Source organism: Brienomyrus brachyistius, chromosome 9, assembly GCF_023856365.1.
Source record: "Brienomyrus brachyistius isolate T26 chromosome 9, BBRACH_0.4, whole genome shotgun sequence".
Taxonomy (NCBI): domain Eukaryota; kingdom Metazoa; phylum Chordata; class Actinopteri; order Osteoglossiformes; family Mormyridae; genus Brienomyrus; species Brienomyrus brachyistius.
The window spans coordinates 11,914,879-11,928,436 of NC_064541.1; the positions used below are offsets into that span (position 1 = coordinate 11,914,879).

At 50.3% G+C, this 13,558-nt stretch overlaps 1 protein-coding gene across 1 annotated transcript in view; it reads left to right on the plus strand.

Annotated features, from left to right (window-relative positions):
- LOC125749095 (intermembrane lipid transfer protein VPS13B-like) overlaps positions 1-13,558 on the plus strand; it is a 209,711-nt gene that overhangs the window by 184,662 nt on the left and 11,491 nt on the right. Inside the window, 6 exon segments of the mRNA XM_049025986.1 lie at positions 4,689-4,844; positions 6,620-6,883; positions 8,278-8,361; positions 9,140-9,315; positions 10,713-10,883; positions 12,766-12,973. Coding sequence (XP_048881943.1) covers positions 4,689-4,844; positions 6,620-6,883; positions 8,278-8,361; positions 9,140-9,315; positions 10,713-10,883; positions 12,766-12,973 — 1,059 coding nt within the window.

Sequence of the window (13,558 nt, forward strand, 5' to 3'; positions counted from 1 at the left end):
CGGGGGTGGTAGCCATGGCTGCTTTTTTGCGGTTTCTGCCTTCCTCCGCCGTCTGCCTAGTCATCTACACGAGACACGCATCGCTGGAGAAGATCCCAACCCAGTATGTCTGGAACGTCTGTCAGCCAGGAATTTTTTTGTTGGGAATAATTCCCCCCACTTCTACCCCCTTTCTTGTTCCCATTGTTTGTCACTCTCTACCTGCTCCCAGCTATAAACCGCTGCATTAAATTGCAAATTGGTTCTTTGATGTCCCTTCCTCTCGTCGGCATGGTGATCCAAATAATAGACAAACCAGACAGCTATTTAAGCGTCGCCGTATCCCCTTGCATTGGCCTTGTAACCTTAGCCCTTAGCGTCAGAGCTAACGCTATGGCGTTTGCCCTTCCACTGCTCTCTCCCAGTTCGGAAGGACCTGTTATTTAACATCCTTTGTTCTCCTCCCGTCGGAAACCTGTTTTCTATTAAACACACGCCGTTCTCTCGTTCCTCGGCCGCCGGACAACGGGCCTTTGTTTCTGTGTCGGAGCGCACCGCTCTGGACAACAATGCAAAGGAAATCGGTATGCTTCCAATTTACCCGTTCTAGCTAGAGACCCCAAGAATAATTGCGATGGTGCAGTGACCACGTTGGGTTAGTCTGGCATTCCACGGAGAATCTGAGAACGTTGATTCGGCCGTGGCGGTGGCCAGAAGCAGCCCGTCACATCCCTGAGAATGCCTGCAGTATGCAAAAACACATTTTTCGTCTTCACTATTTTTTTTTTTTCTTACTATAGACTTGGATACGCATGGTTGGGTTCAGCTGGGTGTTATACGGTAATGAGTCGTTAATGGGAGAGATGCAGGCGAGCTTTATGTCTGTCCACACGGCGCATGGCGACACGCACTGTCCCAGTCCGGGGGACAGGGGTCCGAATCTTGCACAGCTCAGTTCTAGGAGGTAAGGGGGCACTAGGGCCTCGGAACAAGCTCTTCATCCTGAATATCGCTGGCTGAACAGACATCTGTTTAACTGGGTAAAATAATAAGCATATTTCCATAAAAGCATCAGCCAAGCAAAAAAAAAAAAAAACATTAATAATAAACAGAATAAACAGATTCCCTGAAGATCGTACAGAGTCTTTGCCCGTATTCCGACGCATCTGTTGTGTTTATGTTCAAAGCACTGTCAGTGTTCATAAACATTTGCTGCTTTGTTCGCATCCAGCCCATGCTAGAAAATGGGTCGGGTGGTCATGGCGCTGATCCGGTGTGGGCCCAGGCGCCGTGACGCAATCGGGTCTGTGCAGTTTCTGCACTTCAGCAGTGATGCTGTGCAGATCTTACGAGGGGGGATCCTTAAAACATTGTCGAAGGGATGATTTGTTGTTTTTACCCTAGATGCTCGGCTAATCACAGCGGCAAGGCTTTTGTCAGTTAATTGACTCGTCAGATAATTAATAGCATTTCTGACAGCGAGGGAAAGCAGCTGTGCGCACCCAGTGCTCATTCTCTGTTTGCCGTCTCGTGCTGCCACAGGGGTCAGGTACGATGAAGGATTATTTTCGAAAGTACGCCATTGCAGATTAATTTAGTACGTTATCATCTTCATCGGGGTCGATTTCCAATGAAACCAGGCTGCGATTGTTTTTAATATGCTCAGAAAAAAATCTGTTTTCGCTTAAATTCCTGTAGCTCTTAATTTATATAGTAGTGTACATATGGTGTCTTTGTTATGTATATAATTCGATTAAATGGCAGCTGTGATTTCACGTTTCAGTGAGCCGTGCTCGGTGCTGGGCCAGGGTGACACACTTTATGTCCCCGGTAATTTCTCTGCAGGAGTCATGTGTTCCTGTTTAAGCTGCAGCTACATAACGTGGAGCTGTGGCTTACGGACTGCTTTACTGTTGGGTTTGGTGTTTAGGTCGCGGAAGGTCACCATTAGAGGTAAAAATTAAAGCACCCACGATTTAACTCCAGAGCCAGTGCTAACCATAACTGCCAGTTTCTAATAATTCCCGACCAGATGCGTTCATTCCAGTGGAAACTGGAGCCCAGAAACATACTGGAGCTCGGCTGCTAAACCAAGCCAACTGTAATCATGTTCTAAGCTCTCTAATCTTAGGGGAGGTAGAGCTATGGTAAAAAATGTTTTGAAGTTTTTCTTCGCAATATACCCTTGGCAAATATTGATAACGAGATCGAAATCTGATTTCAGCGCAGATTTATGGCCAAACAGCGCGAGGATGTCATGCGGTGGGAGTCGCAGCACAGGGATTTAACCGTCGAAATAAAAATAGGCCCTTTCAGCCCCAGTGTTGTGCTAGAGGATAAAAAAGCATCAAACTCTTCTGATAAACATCTAAACACCAAAGGCTGGGCCGCTCCACACTCCTCGCTGGGTTGAGTTGCGGCCATTTATTATAGTGTCATGTGACCCCTTCCCTCTGAGTGGTTAGTGAGGAATCTGAATTTTAGGGGCTCCAGGAAGTGCTCCCTTTTTCACGCCCCCCCCCCCCCCCCCCCCAATGCGCCCTCAAACCCAGCCTAACTAACCTTAGTGGCGTACAGTGGAGCCAGAAAAGCTAACGATGGAACCGCCAGACGAAAACAACCGACCGGACTGAATCTGTTTGAGAAACGATGTATATAGAGCTGCTACAGATAATGCTTGGACACCCGCGAGATCGCCAGCGGAGACCACCGCAGGAACAACCAGCAAGTATAAAATACTGCCAAGTACCACCAAGGCCCTTCCTGTTAACTGAGCTCTTTTCTCCTATGAGGAGGATATGCTTCAGAACACAATCTATGGGCCACAGTCAGTACATGTAGGGAAAGGGTCACAGACCCTTTGCCACTTTGGTTGTCAGTCTGCATGAAGTCACGAAGAGCCCCCCGTACTGCACCTACAGCTGCTTTCCAGGGCCAGTTGAATTCTGCCAGAACAGCCGAAAACACCCTACAGAAAAAAGCCCACAGTTACAAAACCGAAGCCCTTTCTGGCGCATCACAAATATCGCCGTTCATCTAGCAGAGAAAGGGCAGCAGCGTGAGGAAGTCAGAAGCTCGGCCAAACTCTCCCAAAGAAATCTTCTGCCTCTTTTTGCTCAGCATCCCCTTTGACTCAAAGGGGGCAACTAGAGGGCGCCCTCTGCAGGAGAGGAGAAGTAGCACCCCCTGTAATGTTCACAATGTTTTTAATTTATATTACGTGGAGATGCCACTTGCAGATGACACTTGCAGTTGCGGGACTTTAGCTGAGCGAGATGCTAACTTTATAATAATTTAAATATGTTGCAAAATGGAAATTAGCACTCTGGCAGTAGACTGAAGTATCCCACTCCTAAGCTCTGAATAACCAGGCCGACACTGGAGCTGGACTCGGACTGGGGTTGTGAACTCATGTTTGTCTGAACTTTTCCGCATGTGGGGACAGAAAACGAACCACTGCGTTAATCGCTCTGTCTCTGCCCAATGCGCACAGTGGACGCGTCACAGAACCGGCACTTTCCAAGGCACACGCCTCCATTGAATGGACATTGTGGACTTTCCTTTCCGGCGGGGACGGGTACTGTCCGCTCAGACATGGGGGACCAGGGACTGTTCTCACACTGCCTTCCGTTTCTGTAAACCCCCACCCAAAAAATATATAACCGGTGCCCGGACGTCACTGTTTTGCCACTTTTCTGGCAGGCCAGTGACTTGAACGGCCTGTTCAAAGTCAGAAGAGAATCTATATTATAGTTTTTTTCTGAAGGCTGGCTTTGGGGTGGGGGCATCGCTGACGGGCCTGAGGTGTGCTGGGTCCCTGTGCTGTTTGGATGACTCTGCCACTTCCCGGCGAGTAATATCAACCGGGGATCTGAGAAATTATGTCATTTCCACTTAGAAAACACAGTGAAGAGGATGATCTCTAAAATTGAATTCAGGCTTTGATTAGCTGTGTTATTGTAATGGAATATGTCTTCAAAAAGTTGGGAAACATGAGTTACGAGGGAACTAAGCCCCTGACCGTGCTCCACTCAGGCACTGACCTCCGTAGCCATTTTTTTTCTTTCTTCTTCAGCAGATGGGATAAACGTTCAACATCTTGTAATAACTTCAATATTTCAGCCCTGCTTTGCATTTTTGTCAGTTATTCTCTGGTTTGTTTTTCTGAAAAGCTCCGGTCAGTTGAAGACCAGAGGTCACCAAGCTCAGTGGGGAGGTTTGGTTTTACCTGCTGTTTGCCGTCACCGGAGAAGTCTCCGTCGCGTGCCCCCCCCCCCCCCCCACCCCACCCCACCCACTGCTTGGGTACTGGCCATGCTTTCTCCTGCTTCAGAGCACAACCAACCTTACAGTTTCTTGGTTGTCCTCCAAATTCACAGAACAATGCTCCCCACAGATAGATACATAGATCCTTTTGTTTTTTTTTCTCCCCCAATAATAATCTAGACCTTATTAGAACCCAGACACATGTTCCTCAAATATGCTTCCAAATATTCTGAGTTTTCCCGGTGAGCTGTAGTGTGCGACTCACTCTGTGATTGCTTCAGTCCCTCTGCATTTTCAGACCATCGGTAAACAGGAACCTTTTCTCTGACAAATGATCTTTAAACAAAGCCTCTTTTTGTTTACTTGCCATCTGAACAGGCATAAATAAGGGCATCAAAAGCTAAAACTTCTGTGCGTGTGTTTCTGTCTGTGTTCCCCTTCAGCTGCTGCACATCTGCATTGAGGGCTGGGGGAACTGGCGCTGGTCCGAACCATTCAGTGTGGACAACGTGGGGATGCTGCTGCGCACCATCCAGTACAAAGGCAGGACCGCTTCACTCATCATCAAGGTGCATCAGCTCAACGGAGTTCAGAAGCAGGTATGTGCCTTTGTGGGTAGTACAGGAGGCGGTGCTCCCTAAGGTTAGTACAGGAGGAGGTGCTCCCTAAGGTTAGTACAGGAGGACGTGCACTCTAAGGTTAGTACAGGAGGAATTGCTCCCTAAGGTTAGTACTGGAGAAGGTGCACTCTAAGGTTAGTACAGGAGGATCGACACTCCAAGGTTAGTACAGGAGGAGGTGCTCCCTAAGGTTAGTACTGGAGAAGGTGCACTCTAAGGTTAGTACAGGAGGATCGACACTCCAATGTTAGTGCAGGAGGAGGTGCTCCCTAAGGTTAGTACAGGAGGCAGTGTACTCTAAGATTATTACAGGATGAGTTGCATTCTAAGGTTAGTACAGGAGGAGGTGCATTCTATGATTAGTACAGGAGGTGGTACACTCTAAGGTTATTGCTGTAGGAGGTGTAAACCTGGTCACTAGGGACAGATTGACCACTAATATGCCAGTCTCCTCACTGTGGTCGGAGGTCATGTGACCTCCGCTCACCTATCTGCAAACTGGCCCTTGGCCTGCTTTGTCTTTTGTAGCACAGCGAGGCGGTGCCTCAGCCGGCAGCCCCTCCCTCGGGGTGTTAACTGAGGAATGAATTTGTAAGTCATGCTTAAACAGCTGGAGACACACGAGGAGCTCGAAAACAGCAATGGAAGCAGACAGGAAGCGGGCGCTTTGTTATGTAAATATTGTCAAGTGCCTTGCACATCTCTGTAGCCCCCAGACAAAACAGGCTGCTTCACCCCCCCACTGGCTGTGCATCTTGTTCTCATTGGTACGAGTGACACGGTTCACGCCAGGTTCCATTTAAAATGCATGAGTGCTGCAGTGCTGGCTGCACATAACGCCTTGACTGACCTCTTTGCATTTGATGTGTTGCAGTTCTGCTGAGGTCATGTTGCGGGGGCTTTAGTCCTGGTGGACCCTCAGTAGTGTCCTTAGTAACGACGCTCTCAAGCACGTGTAGCGTACGCAGTTGCCATGGGCCTAATATATGTAGCGCAGCAATTACGGACGTGCCCCAGATCCCACAAAGAGGATGTGCTGTTGTACTCTTGTTATACCAGAATTCCATCCATCCATTTTCAGTAACTTCCTGCCCAGTAAAGGGTCACTGTACACCTGGATCCTGTCTCAGGCGGCATGGGCACTAGGAACCATGGACAGATGCACCATTCCACACTATGCAGTTCAGAGATACCAGTGCACCCAACTGCATATTTTTGGATTGCACTAAGAAACCGGAGTGCCTAGAGAAAAATGAGAATGCATCTCAGAAGTGTGTGTGCGTGCATGGGGGCGGCAGCCTCGTGACGCCTGGGCGGTATGACGGCTTGATGGATGAGGCCGTCGAGCGGAGAAGCTTCCCCTAATCTCGTCCGAGCTCCCCCTGACTCATTAGCCGCTCCCTGGCGCTGCACACCATCTCTCAGGCTGCCTGTTCCAGATGCTGCGTCCCCGGCGACTGCTAGGGGGCTGGAAAAATGCGCGTTGGTGCCAGAGGACAGGCTTGGGTCTCCAGTGATAGACAGTGACCCAAAGGAAATACCGGCTGTCGAGCAATGCTGTCAGGACCCATTTAGAGCGGTTTAAGTAATGCCTGACACATTTGGTAATTTTTTTTTTTTTTGTTTCTTTTCTCGAAGGCACTGTTGCTCATGATGCAATATGCTGAATTCCCCCATGCTCCGCAGCTTTACTTTGGGGTTTTGTCTCTTATCTTTCTACGCTTTATCTCCCCCCCCCCCCCCCCCCCCCCCAGATCGTGATCTGCGGCCGGCAGGTGATGTGCAGCTACCTGTGTCAGGACATCGATCTGCGGGTGGTGCAGCACTACGTAGGCCCCGATGGCCAGACGGTGGTGCGGGAGCACGTGGACTGCCTGGAGGCCGGCTGCAAGCTGCCCTCCTACGTGCTGGAGGATGCAGAGATGACCGAGCTGTGTGTGCGGGCGCGCGGGGATGAGGACTGGTCCCAGGACGTCAGGCTGGAGCGCTGGGAGGCGGGGGGCAGCTCTGTGGTACAGGTGAGGGTGCTGACATACGTGTTTGTGTGTACACGTCCCCAGATAATGCCTATTAAACAGTTATATAATTAAATACTTTTAAATAGCTTTAAAATGTCCTTTGAGATGGAATAATGCTGAGAGAGTAGAAATTAAAAGCAGGATTTGAAAAATGCCTGTAAAGGCTGCTATTAAATATGGTGGCCCTGTTCGTCCAGTGGACTTCTGGAGCGGGGGTTTTCAGCCTGGGGCCCACGTCCCCCTAGGGGTTATGGGGCAGGGGCTCCATAGAGATGTTTTGTACATTAATGAAATTATCGAACGATTCACGCAACATGAAAAACACTAAAGGGGTTTGTTTTTGTGGTTTGGGGCCCATTATTTTCAAGGGAGATCAACCCCTCTGCCTGTCCTTAGTTGACATTTGTGGTAGGGGGTCGCTAGTATTGGTTTCTCTTTATTTGAGGGGGTCGTTGGTTTAAAAGAAATTGAAATGCCCTGCTCTGAAGTTTTAGTGTTTGAAATGTTCTCAGTTCCCCTCTGTTTCTTCTCACCAACCTTTCTGATATCAAGGTCTGAACATCTTTAGACTCTTCGCATCTTTGTCCCACATTACTTATCTTGGCCACCAGATGGCGTCACCGACATGCCGGTGTTTGGTCTGTAACACCTATAAGAGCCAGCGGGGACAAGTGTTGCACTCAGCGCGGCGCTCATAGCCAATGGGACACCCTCTGGCTGCATGACTTGCGGACGATGTCCGAATGAAACCCTCGTTTTAAAACCCTGCGTTTCAGTCACTAATAAATCAAGCGTGTCCAAACAGGCCATGGCGTCTGGGAGGCTTAAAGAGAAGTGGCCGCACACGGGGCTAACGCCAGGAAAGCCTTAAAGAGGACACAATGGCAGGGCTTAAATCCCCTTGACTCCTGTTGCTTTCATAGCCTCTTTTTCACCATTTACTGTGCTAGATTCGCCCCTTATACGATGTTTTAGTAGCTGAGATTTGAGAGGGATTTTCTGTTATAGCTCTCGAAAGCCAAGGGACAGGCTGGTCCTCAGTGTCTCTTGGGAGCTGACTGTAAACATGAAGCCTGGTGCTATGGCTGTGTACCCTGCAGAAGAGCTGGGCAGCAGCTCTGCAGGAGCAGCGGAGACTCAGCGGGTGGCAGCGTTGCTGTAATCGTGTTAAGTGCTTCGAAAACGCGCCAGAGCAATTATAACTTCATTTGTGGGTGCCTCCGTTCCTCGGACGAAACCCATAACCATGACACCACCTCCGTTTCTGGGTAACACCATAATCGGTCCTGGCCTGCTCCCCCAGGAGGAAAATGGTGCCCACTTTATCCCTGATGATAGGCAGCAACTGGGCGTGCTGTGCAGGTTTTAACCAGCCGGGCCGGTTCTTCTCACAGGTTCCCTGCTCCAGTGGCTCTTTGCTGTACGTGTGGTGTACCCTCATCACAGTCGAACCCAACTCCCACATGCAGCAGAGGATGGTGAGTGACGACTCTGAGTCAAGTGCCTTCACGTCATGCTGGGGGAGGGGTCCTGGAAGAGGCCGCCCTCCCCGAAGCCCTGTCTGCTGTCGAGTTTGTTCTTGCTGTAGTTTTCCACAGTGATCACCGTGTGCTTGTGGATTGTTGTCCCACCTCTCTCACGACACCCAGCTGATTGTGACTCTGAGTAATGAGACTACTTGTGTTGCCCATTTCCTCTGGGTGTGAAAATGAGTCCATGTGGACGTGTTACATTCCCACTCCGGTCTCCTGGCGGCCCATAGGGGAGGAACAGAATTGGCCCGTTTTCTGTGTGGTAAACCCAGTCAGACAGTAATGTTGGGTCCCAGTGCTTGCGGTGGAGCTCCAGAACAGAGTAAGCAGTCTCTCATCACCGCCAAGGATCCCAGGGAGGCCCTCGGGGGCTGCGTCTGCCGTCCCACCGCAGAGCACCAAGCCTATGTGTGTTCGCATGTCCGTGTATCCCCAAATGACATCACTGAGAAACAGCTGCCAGATGCTCCCTGTGTTATCAGCACTCTGCATAAAGCTGTGTTTGCATCTTGTTTATAACACCCATTTGGCCCCTGAAAGACGGCTTGACCTTAAACCGGGTTAAGCTAGGGCTTATTGTATTTAATAGGGAGGGGCTTATGCATTCACTAATTAAACTGAGCTTGTTAAGTAGCAGAATGAACGTGATTCATCATGCCGATTTGATCCGTGTCTTTGTGGAATGCCCCATGCATGACAGCCACCTGGAACTCCCCCCTCGCAGGTGATCTTCAGCCCGCTCTTCATCATGAGGAGTCACCTGCCAGATCCCATCATCATCCACATAGAGAAGAGGAGCCTGGGTCTGCGGGAAAGCCAGCTGGTCCCTGGGCAGGGCCGGGAGGAACCCCTGCTTAACGTGGAATCGGACCTCACCCACCATCTCACCTTCCAGGCCAGGTAACGGTGACTGCTGACTGGTGACCGTGAGGCTGCAGGTCTGGGTTACACTTCAGGCAGTGTTGTTGTGCTACTTTAGCACTTAGCTAGAAGCGTTTTGCTTGGTGCTTAGCTCTTTAAAAGAAGGAACTGTGTGAGATGTTTCCTGTTAGGAATGTCTCCTAATCCAAGCACATTAATTCTGCTAATAAATGAAAATGTATACTACTCTTTTAAAAATTATGCATTAAGAAATGAAAGTTCAATCTCCCAGTTCTGTCCATCGCCGGTGTTGTCTTGAAAACAATCTCCATCTGCACTTAAATGGTCAATACCCATAAGGCAGTTTGTGGCCTCCTTCGATTCCAACCAGGAGGGCTTTTGTGTCAACACCCTTGCTGAGATGGCGGGAGTCAAGCCATCAAGTGCTGGGAAGTAAACACACAGCTTGCCGGCTCCTTGCCAGAAGTTTGTTTCCCGTTTAGGTCTAATTGCACCTTGTTTTGATAAAATGCTTACAGAGACTCATCCTTCATGGCTTTTTTTCTGTTTTAATGTTTGTCAGTCTGTGTGGCTCCTCAACGGGCTCTCCAGAAGTGTTTCGTGAGTCTTTGCGTGCCAGCGAGTCCTTACAATCCATCGCCATATCACACATGGCACTCGGTCCCAGCGGCACTCACCCTGCTTTGTCCATCGCCGTGTCGAGTGATCTGCGTCCCTTTGAGGCAAACAAAAACAATGGTCTAGTCTTGTTTTATTTATCTTTATATTTCTGTGACCGCAGTCTACTGTGTGCTCACAACACCCCCCCCCACCCCCCCCCCCCCCCGGCTGTCTGTATTGTATACCCCCTTTATTCAATCAGCCCTCCTGACCAGTATGAAATGAAATGTTCGCTGGTTGGCGGCTTGTCTCTTCCTTCCTGCAATTGTAGATAGTTGTGGCTTCTAATGGGGGGGGGGGGTAACACTGTGAAGTTGTGGTTGGGGGCTGCAGACAGACAAACCGGAGACTCCAGACCTGCTTCCGTGTATCTGCACGGGGGCGACGAGACCGCATGCAGGCCGGAGACAGCAGCCTGCGAGAGTCCTGTCAGGACCGTGGGGGGGCGGGGGTGAAAGCGTCCAGCATTCGTGTGTCCCCCCGGCCACCCCCCCACCGTGGGTCGCCTTCTGTTCACTGCACAATGGGCTTTATTAACATGCATGCTGAGGTTGTTTTTCCCACTGCTCCGGCCCCCCAAATGAGACCACATAATGTTTGCCAGATGTCCCAATGGACCACCTGCGCATCAGTGACCTTCACCTGCGATGATGAACGGTTAACTGGAGGCTTGAGGTTTTACCTGTCACGCTTACTGGTATGATGTGTATCCTGATGCATGATGCCTTGAGTATCCTGTGATGTCACCGCTGCAGGGAGGAAGAGGACGTCTCTCAGTGTGCCGTGCCCATCTCTACCGCTCTTATCAAGCAGATTGTCAACAAGACGGCAGCGGGAGAGAGCCACGAGCACATCCTGCGCGATTTCTACGGGGCGGGCGCTTCTGCCCTGCCGCCTTGGCCATACGTGAGGAAGGACGTGGACAGGTACTGCCACCTCGCACCCTCAGCCCCCGCATCTCATCCAGCTGCTCCTTGTGTTCGATTCTAGCCAATCACAGACCTCTCTGTTTCATTCCACCCCGACCTCCAAACGGCCTTTGGTGAGAAGCGCTTCCACCAAGTCAGCCCCAGGGCCGCTTACAAACATGCCCTTTTGCTCCAGCTGACTGGCAGAGGGTCACATAATCCACTCTTTCACTGACAATGTTGCTGAGGCTTCAGTGTGTCTAGATGCACCTGTGGCCTTTCTCCTACCTGCACCCAGTGGTTGCTGGACTTGCATTCAGTCAACAGGACCGGTTAAAAACCTGAATTTTCATTGAATTGGAAAGAATATCTTCACAGGATCAACAAATGCCCCCCCTCCACACTTCTAAATATGCTTTATCAATAGACACAAAGACAATGCCAAATCGTCTTTCATCTCTCCATCAAGGTCCAGCCACGTGTGTTCGAAAGGGCCCTGGTGCAGAAATCCCCATGGTTCCATCCCTTCAGAAAAGTCAGCATCTCTCTCAGCCCCCCCCCCCCCCCCCCCAATCCATTTACTCTGGCTCTTTTAATCAGAGAGTAAAGGGCTGTTTTTGCTTGTCCAACAACATTAATCATATCATTGCCAAGCCAGAGGAAAATTTCATCTATGAGATGAGAAGCTGCGACAGCGTTGCAGGGGATTTTTATACGCAGAGCTGGACAAAATGCGAAATTGGAGCGCAAGTCTGACATGTGCGGCCTGACAGAGAGATCCCTCGTAGATTAGTACAGATCCCCACTGCAGCCTTCCTCCCGGCCGCAGACTGAGAGCTGGCCGTCTCCCTCAACCTGTCCGATGTCCTCCTCGTTCTCACGCGAAGACGGGGGGCCCTGGCCTTCAGCTGGGGCTCCGCACAGCTGTTTGCCGTAAGATAGACACACAAGCATGTGGGTGTCTGTGGCTATATGCGTCTCTTGCTTGGGATGCTGGGAGTGAATCCGTTACTTATTTCTTTGTATTTTGAAACATCTTGATCACGTACACACACCAGCTCATGTGCACCCACGCAGTCTCCCCCCCCCCCCCCCCCCCCGCATGTTCGCCATATGAAGCTGTGCAGTCATGCCGTTAGGCTCTTCTGATGCACCCTCCCTCTGGTGCTGGCATCTGGCGGTTTGGGATAGAGTTTCCCTGTCGTTCCTGACTTTCCTGCTCTGTGATCCAGGCCGCATTTCCCATGTTCGCGGAGGCCTGCCTGGGCTCCGGAGGCACGTCACTGCCAGCGGCCGGTACCGGCTGAGGGTTATTAGTGCTGATCGCTGCCTCCAGGCTCGGCCAGATCGCAAATGGGGGAGCCTCTTTGCCGTTAAATTAGTATATATTTTTCTTGCAGATCACATTTAATGTAGTTTATGTTGTTTTGACAGGGGTTAATGTGCTCTCCAAGCCACGTACTTGGCCTGGGGAGTCTAAACATTGTGTCTTGGGGGGGGGGGTGAGAGGCACAAGAATGTGAGGCAGTAAATGTTATTTTTCTCTCTCTGCTGGGCTCTAATATGAGAAAAACACCTCCGTAATCGTTAAGGAAACAGTTTGCAGTGCAGCAGGTTAAACGGCTGTTAGAATTCACACTCCGTGCTGCTGAATTTTTCTGGAGTCGCTGAGTCAGATGGATTCATTTCTCTGAGCGGCTGGGATCCGTTTCCATTTTACTGCTCTTTCGCATAGATAACCTGGGAAGATTTGGCAGACTAATTAAACTGCCACAGAAGCAGAGTGACATAACTTTTCTATGTTTAATTCTTATGGTTTCGGGTCCAGGATGGTTTCAGTAATGGGAGGAGGTGGTGGTGCCATTGTTTTTGTGTTTACGGCATGTCTGCGCCACTGCAGGCCTTCTTCGGAGCCCCTGGCCCAGTGGGACAGCCCCATGCAGGTGAAGCTGTCCGCCTGGAAGCCAGGTCTCAACACCCTGCTGATGGAGCTGCTTCCCTGGGCCCTACTGGCCAACCGCTCCCACTGGGACCTTTGGCTCTTCGAGGGCGAGAAGATCGTGGTGCAGATCCCGGCCGGGAAGGTCATTGTGCCACCCAACTTCAAGGTCGGTGAACTGAGGCCCCGCCCAGAGGTCAAAGGTCATGGCTTGGCAGCACATCACTGGTTGCATTTGCGAACCTGCCAGTGTTAGGTGACATAAGCGATGCCTCCAGTGTATAACTTCAAAAATGAGAAAAGCCAGGTCCCCCCCCAGGATATATTAGTCCTTATATTAGATGGGCCTTAAGTAAAGCTCAACCCGTACCCGAGATCTTGAGCCCGAACCCGATCCAACCCAAATAGTAATAGGAAATCTAAAACCTGAGCCTGACCTGAACCCAGAATTGTGTTTACAGAGACATTTGTGAGTTTTTGCCGTATTTCTTCCATTGTTAATCTGATGCTTGCTAGTGAGCTAGTAGACTAGAGAATAGCAGGTATAAAGAAAAAAATCATGCATAAAAACCCTAACCCAGACCATCAGGACATGTGGCTGTTTTTATGCTGGTACTCAGTTCCAGGGAAGCTCCCTGTGTGTCTGTTCTGCGTGTTTGAGTTCAGTGGGAGAGGTCTGGTGTTCATTCACTCAGCATAGATGTTATCCAGCACTAGCAAGCAGGGCAGGAAAGTGAGCATGCAGCCCGGGCTG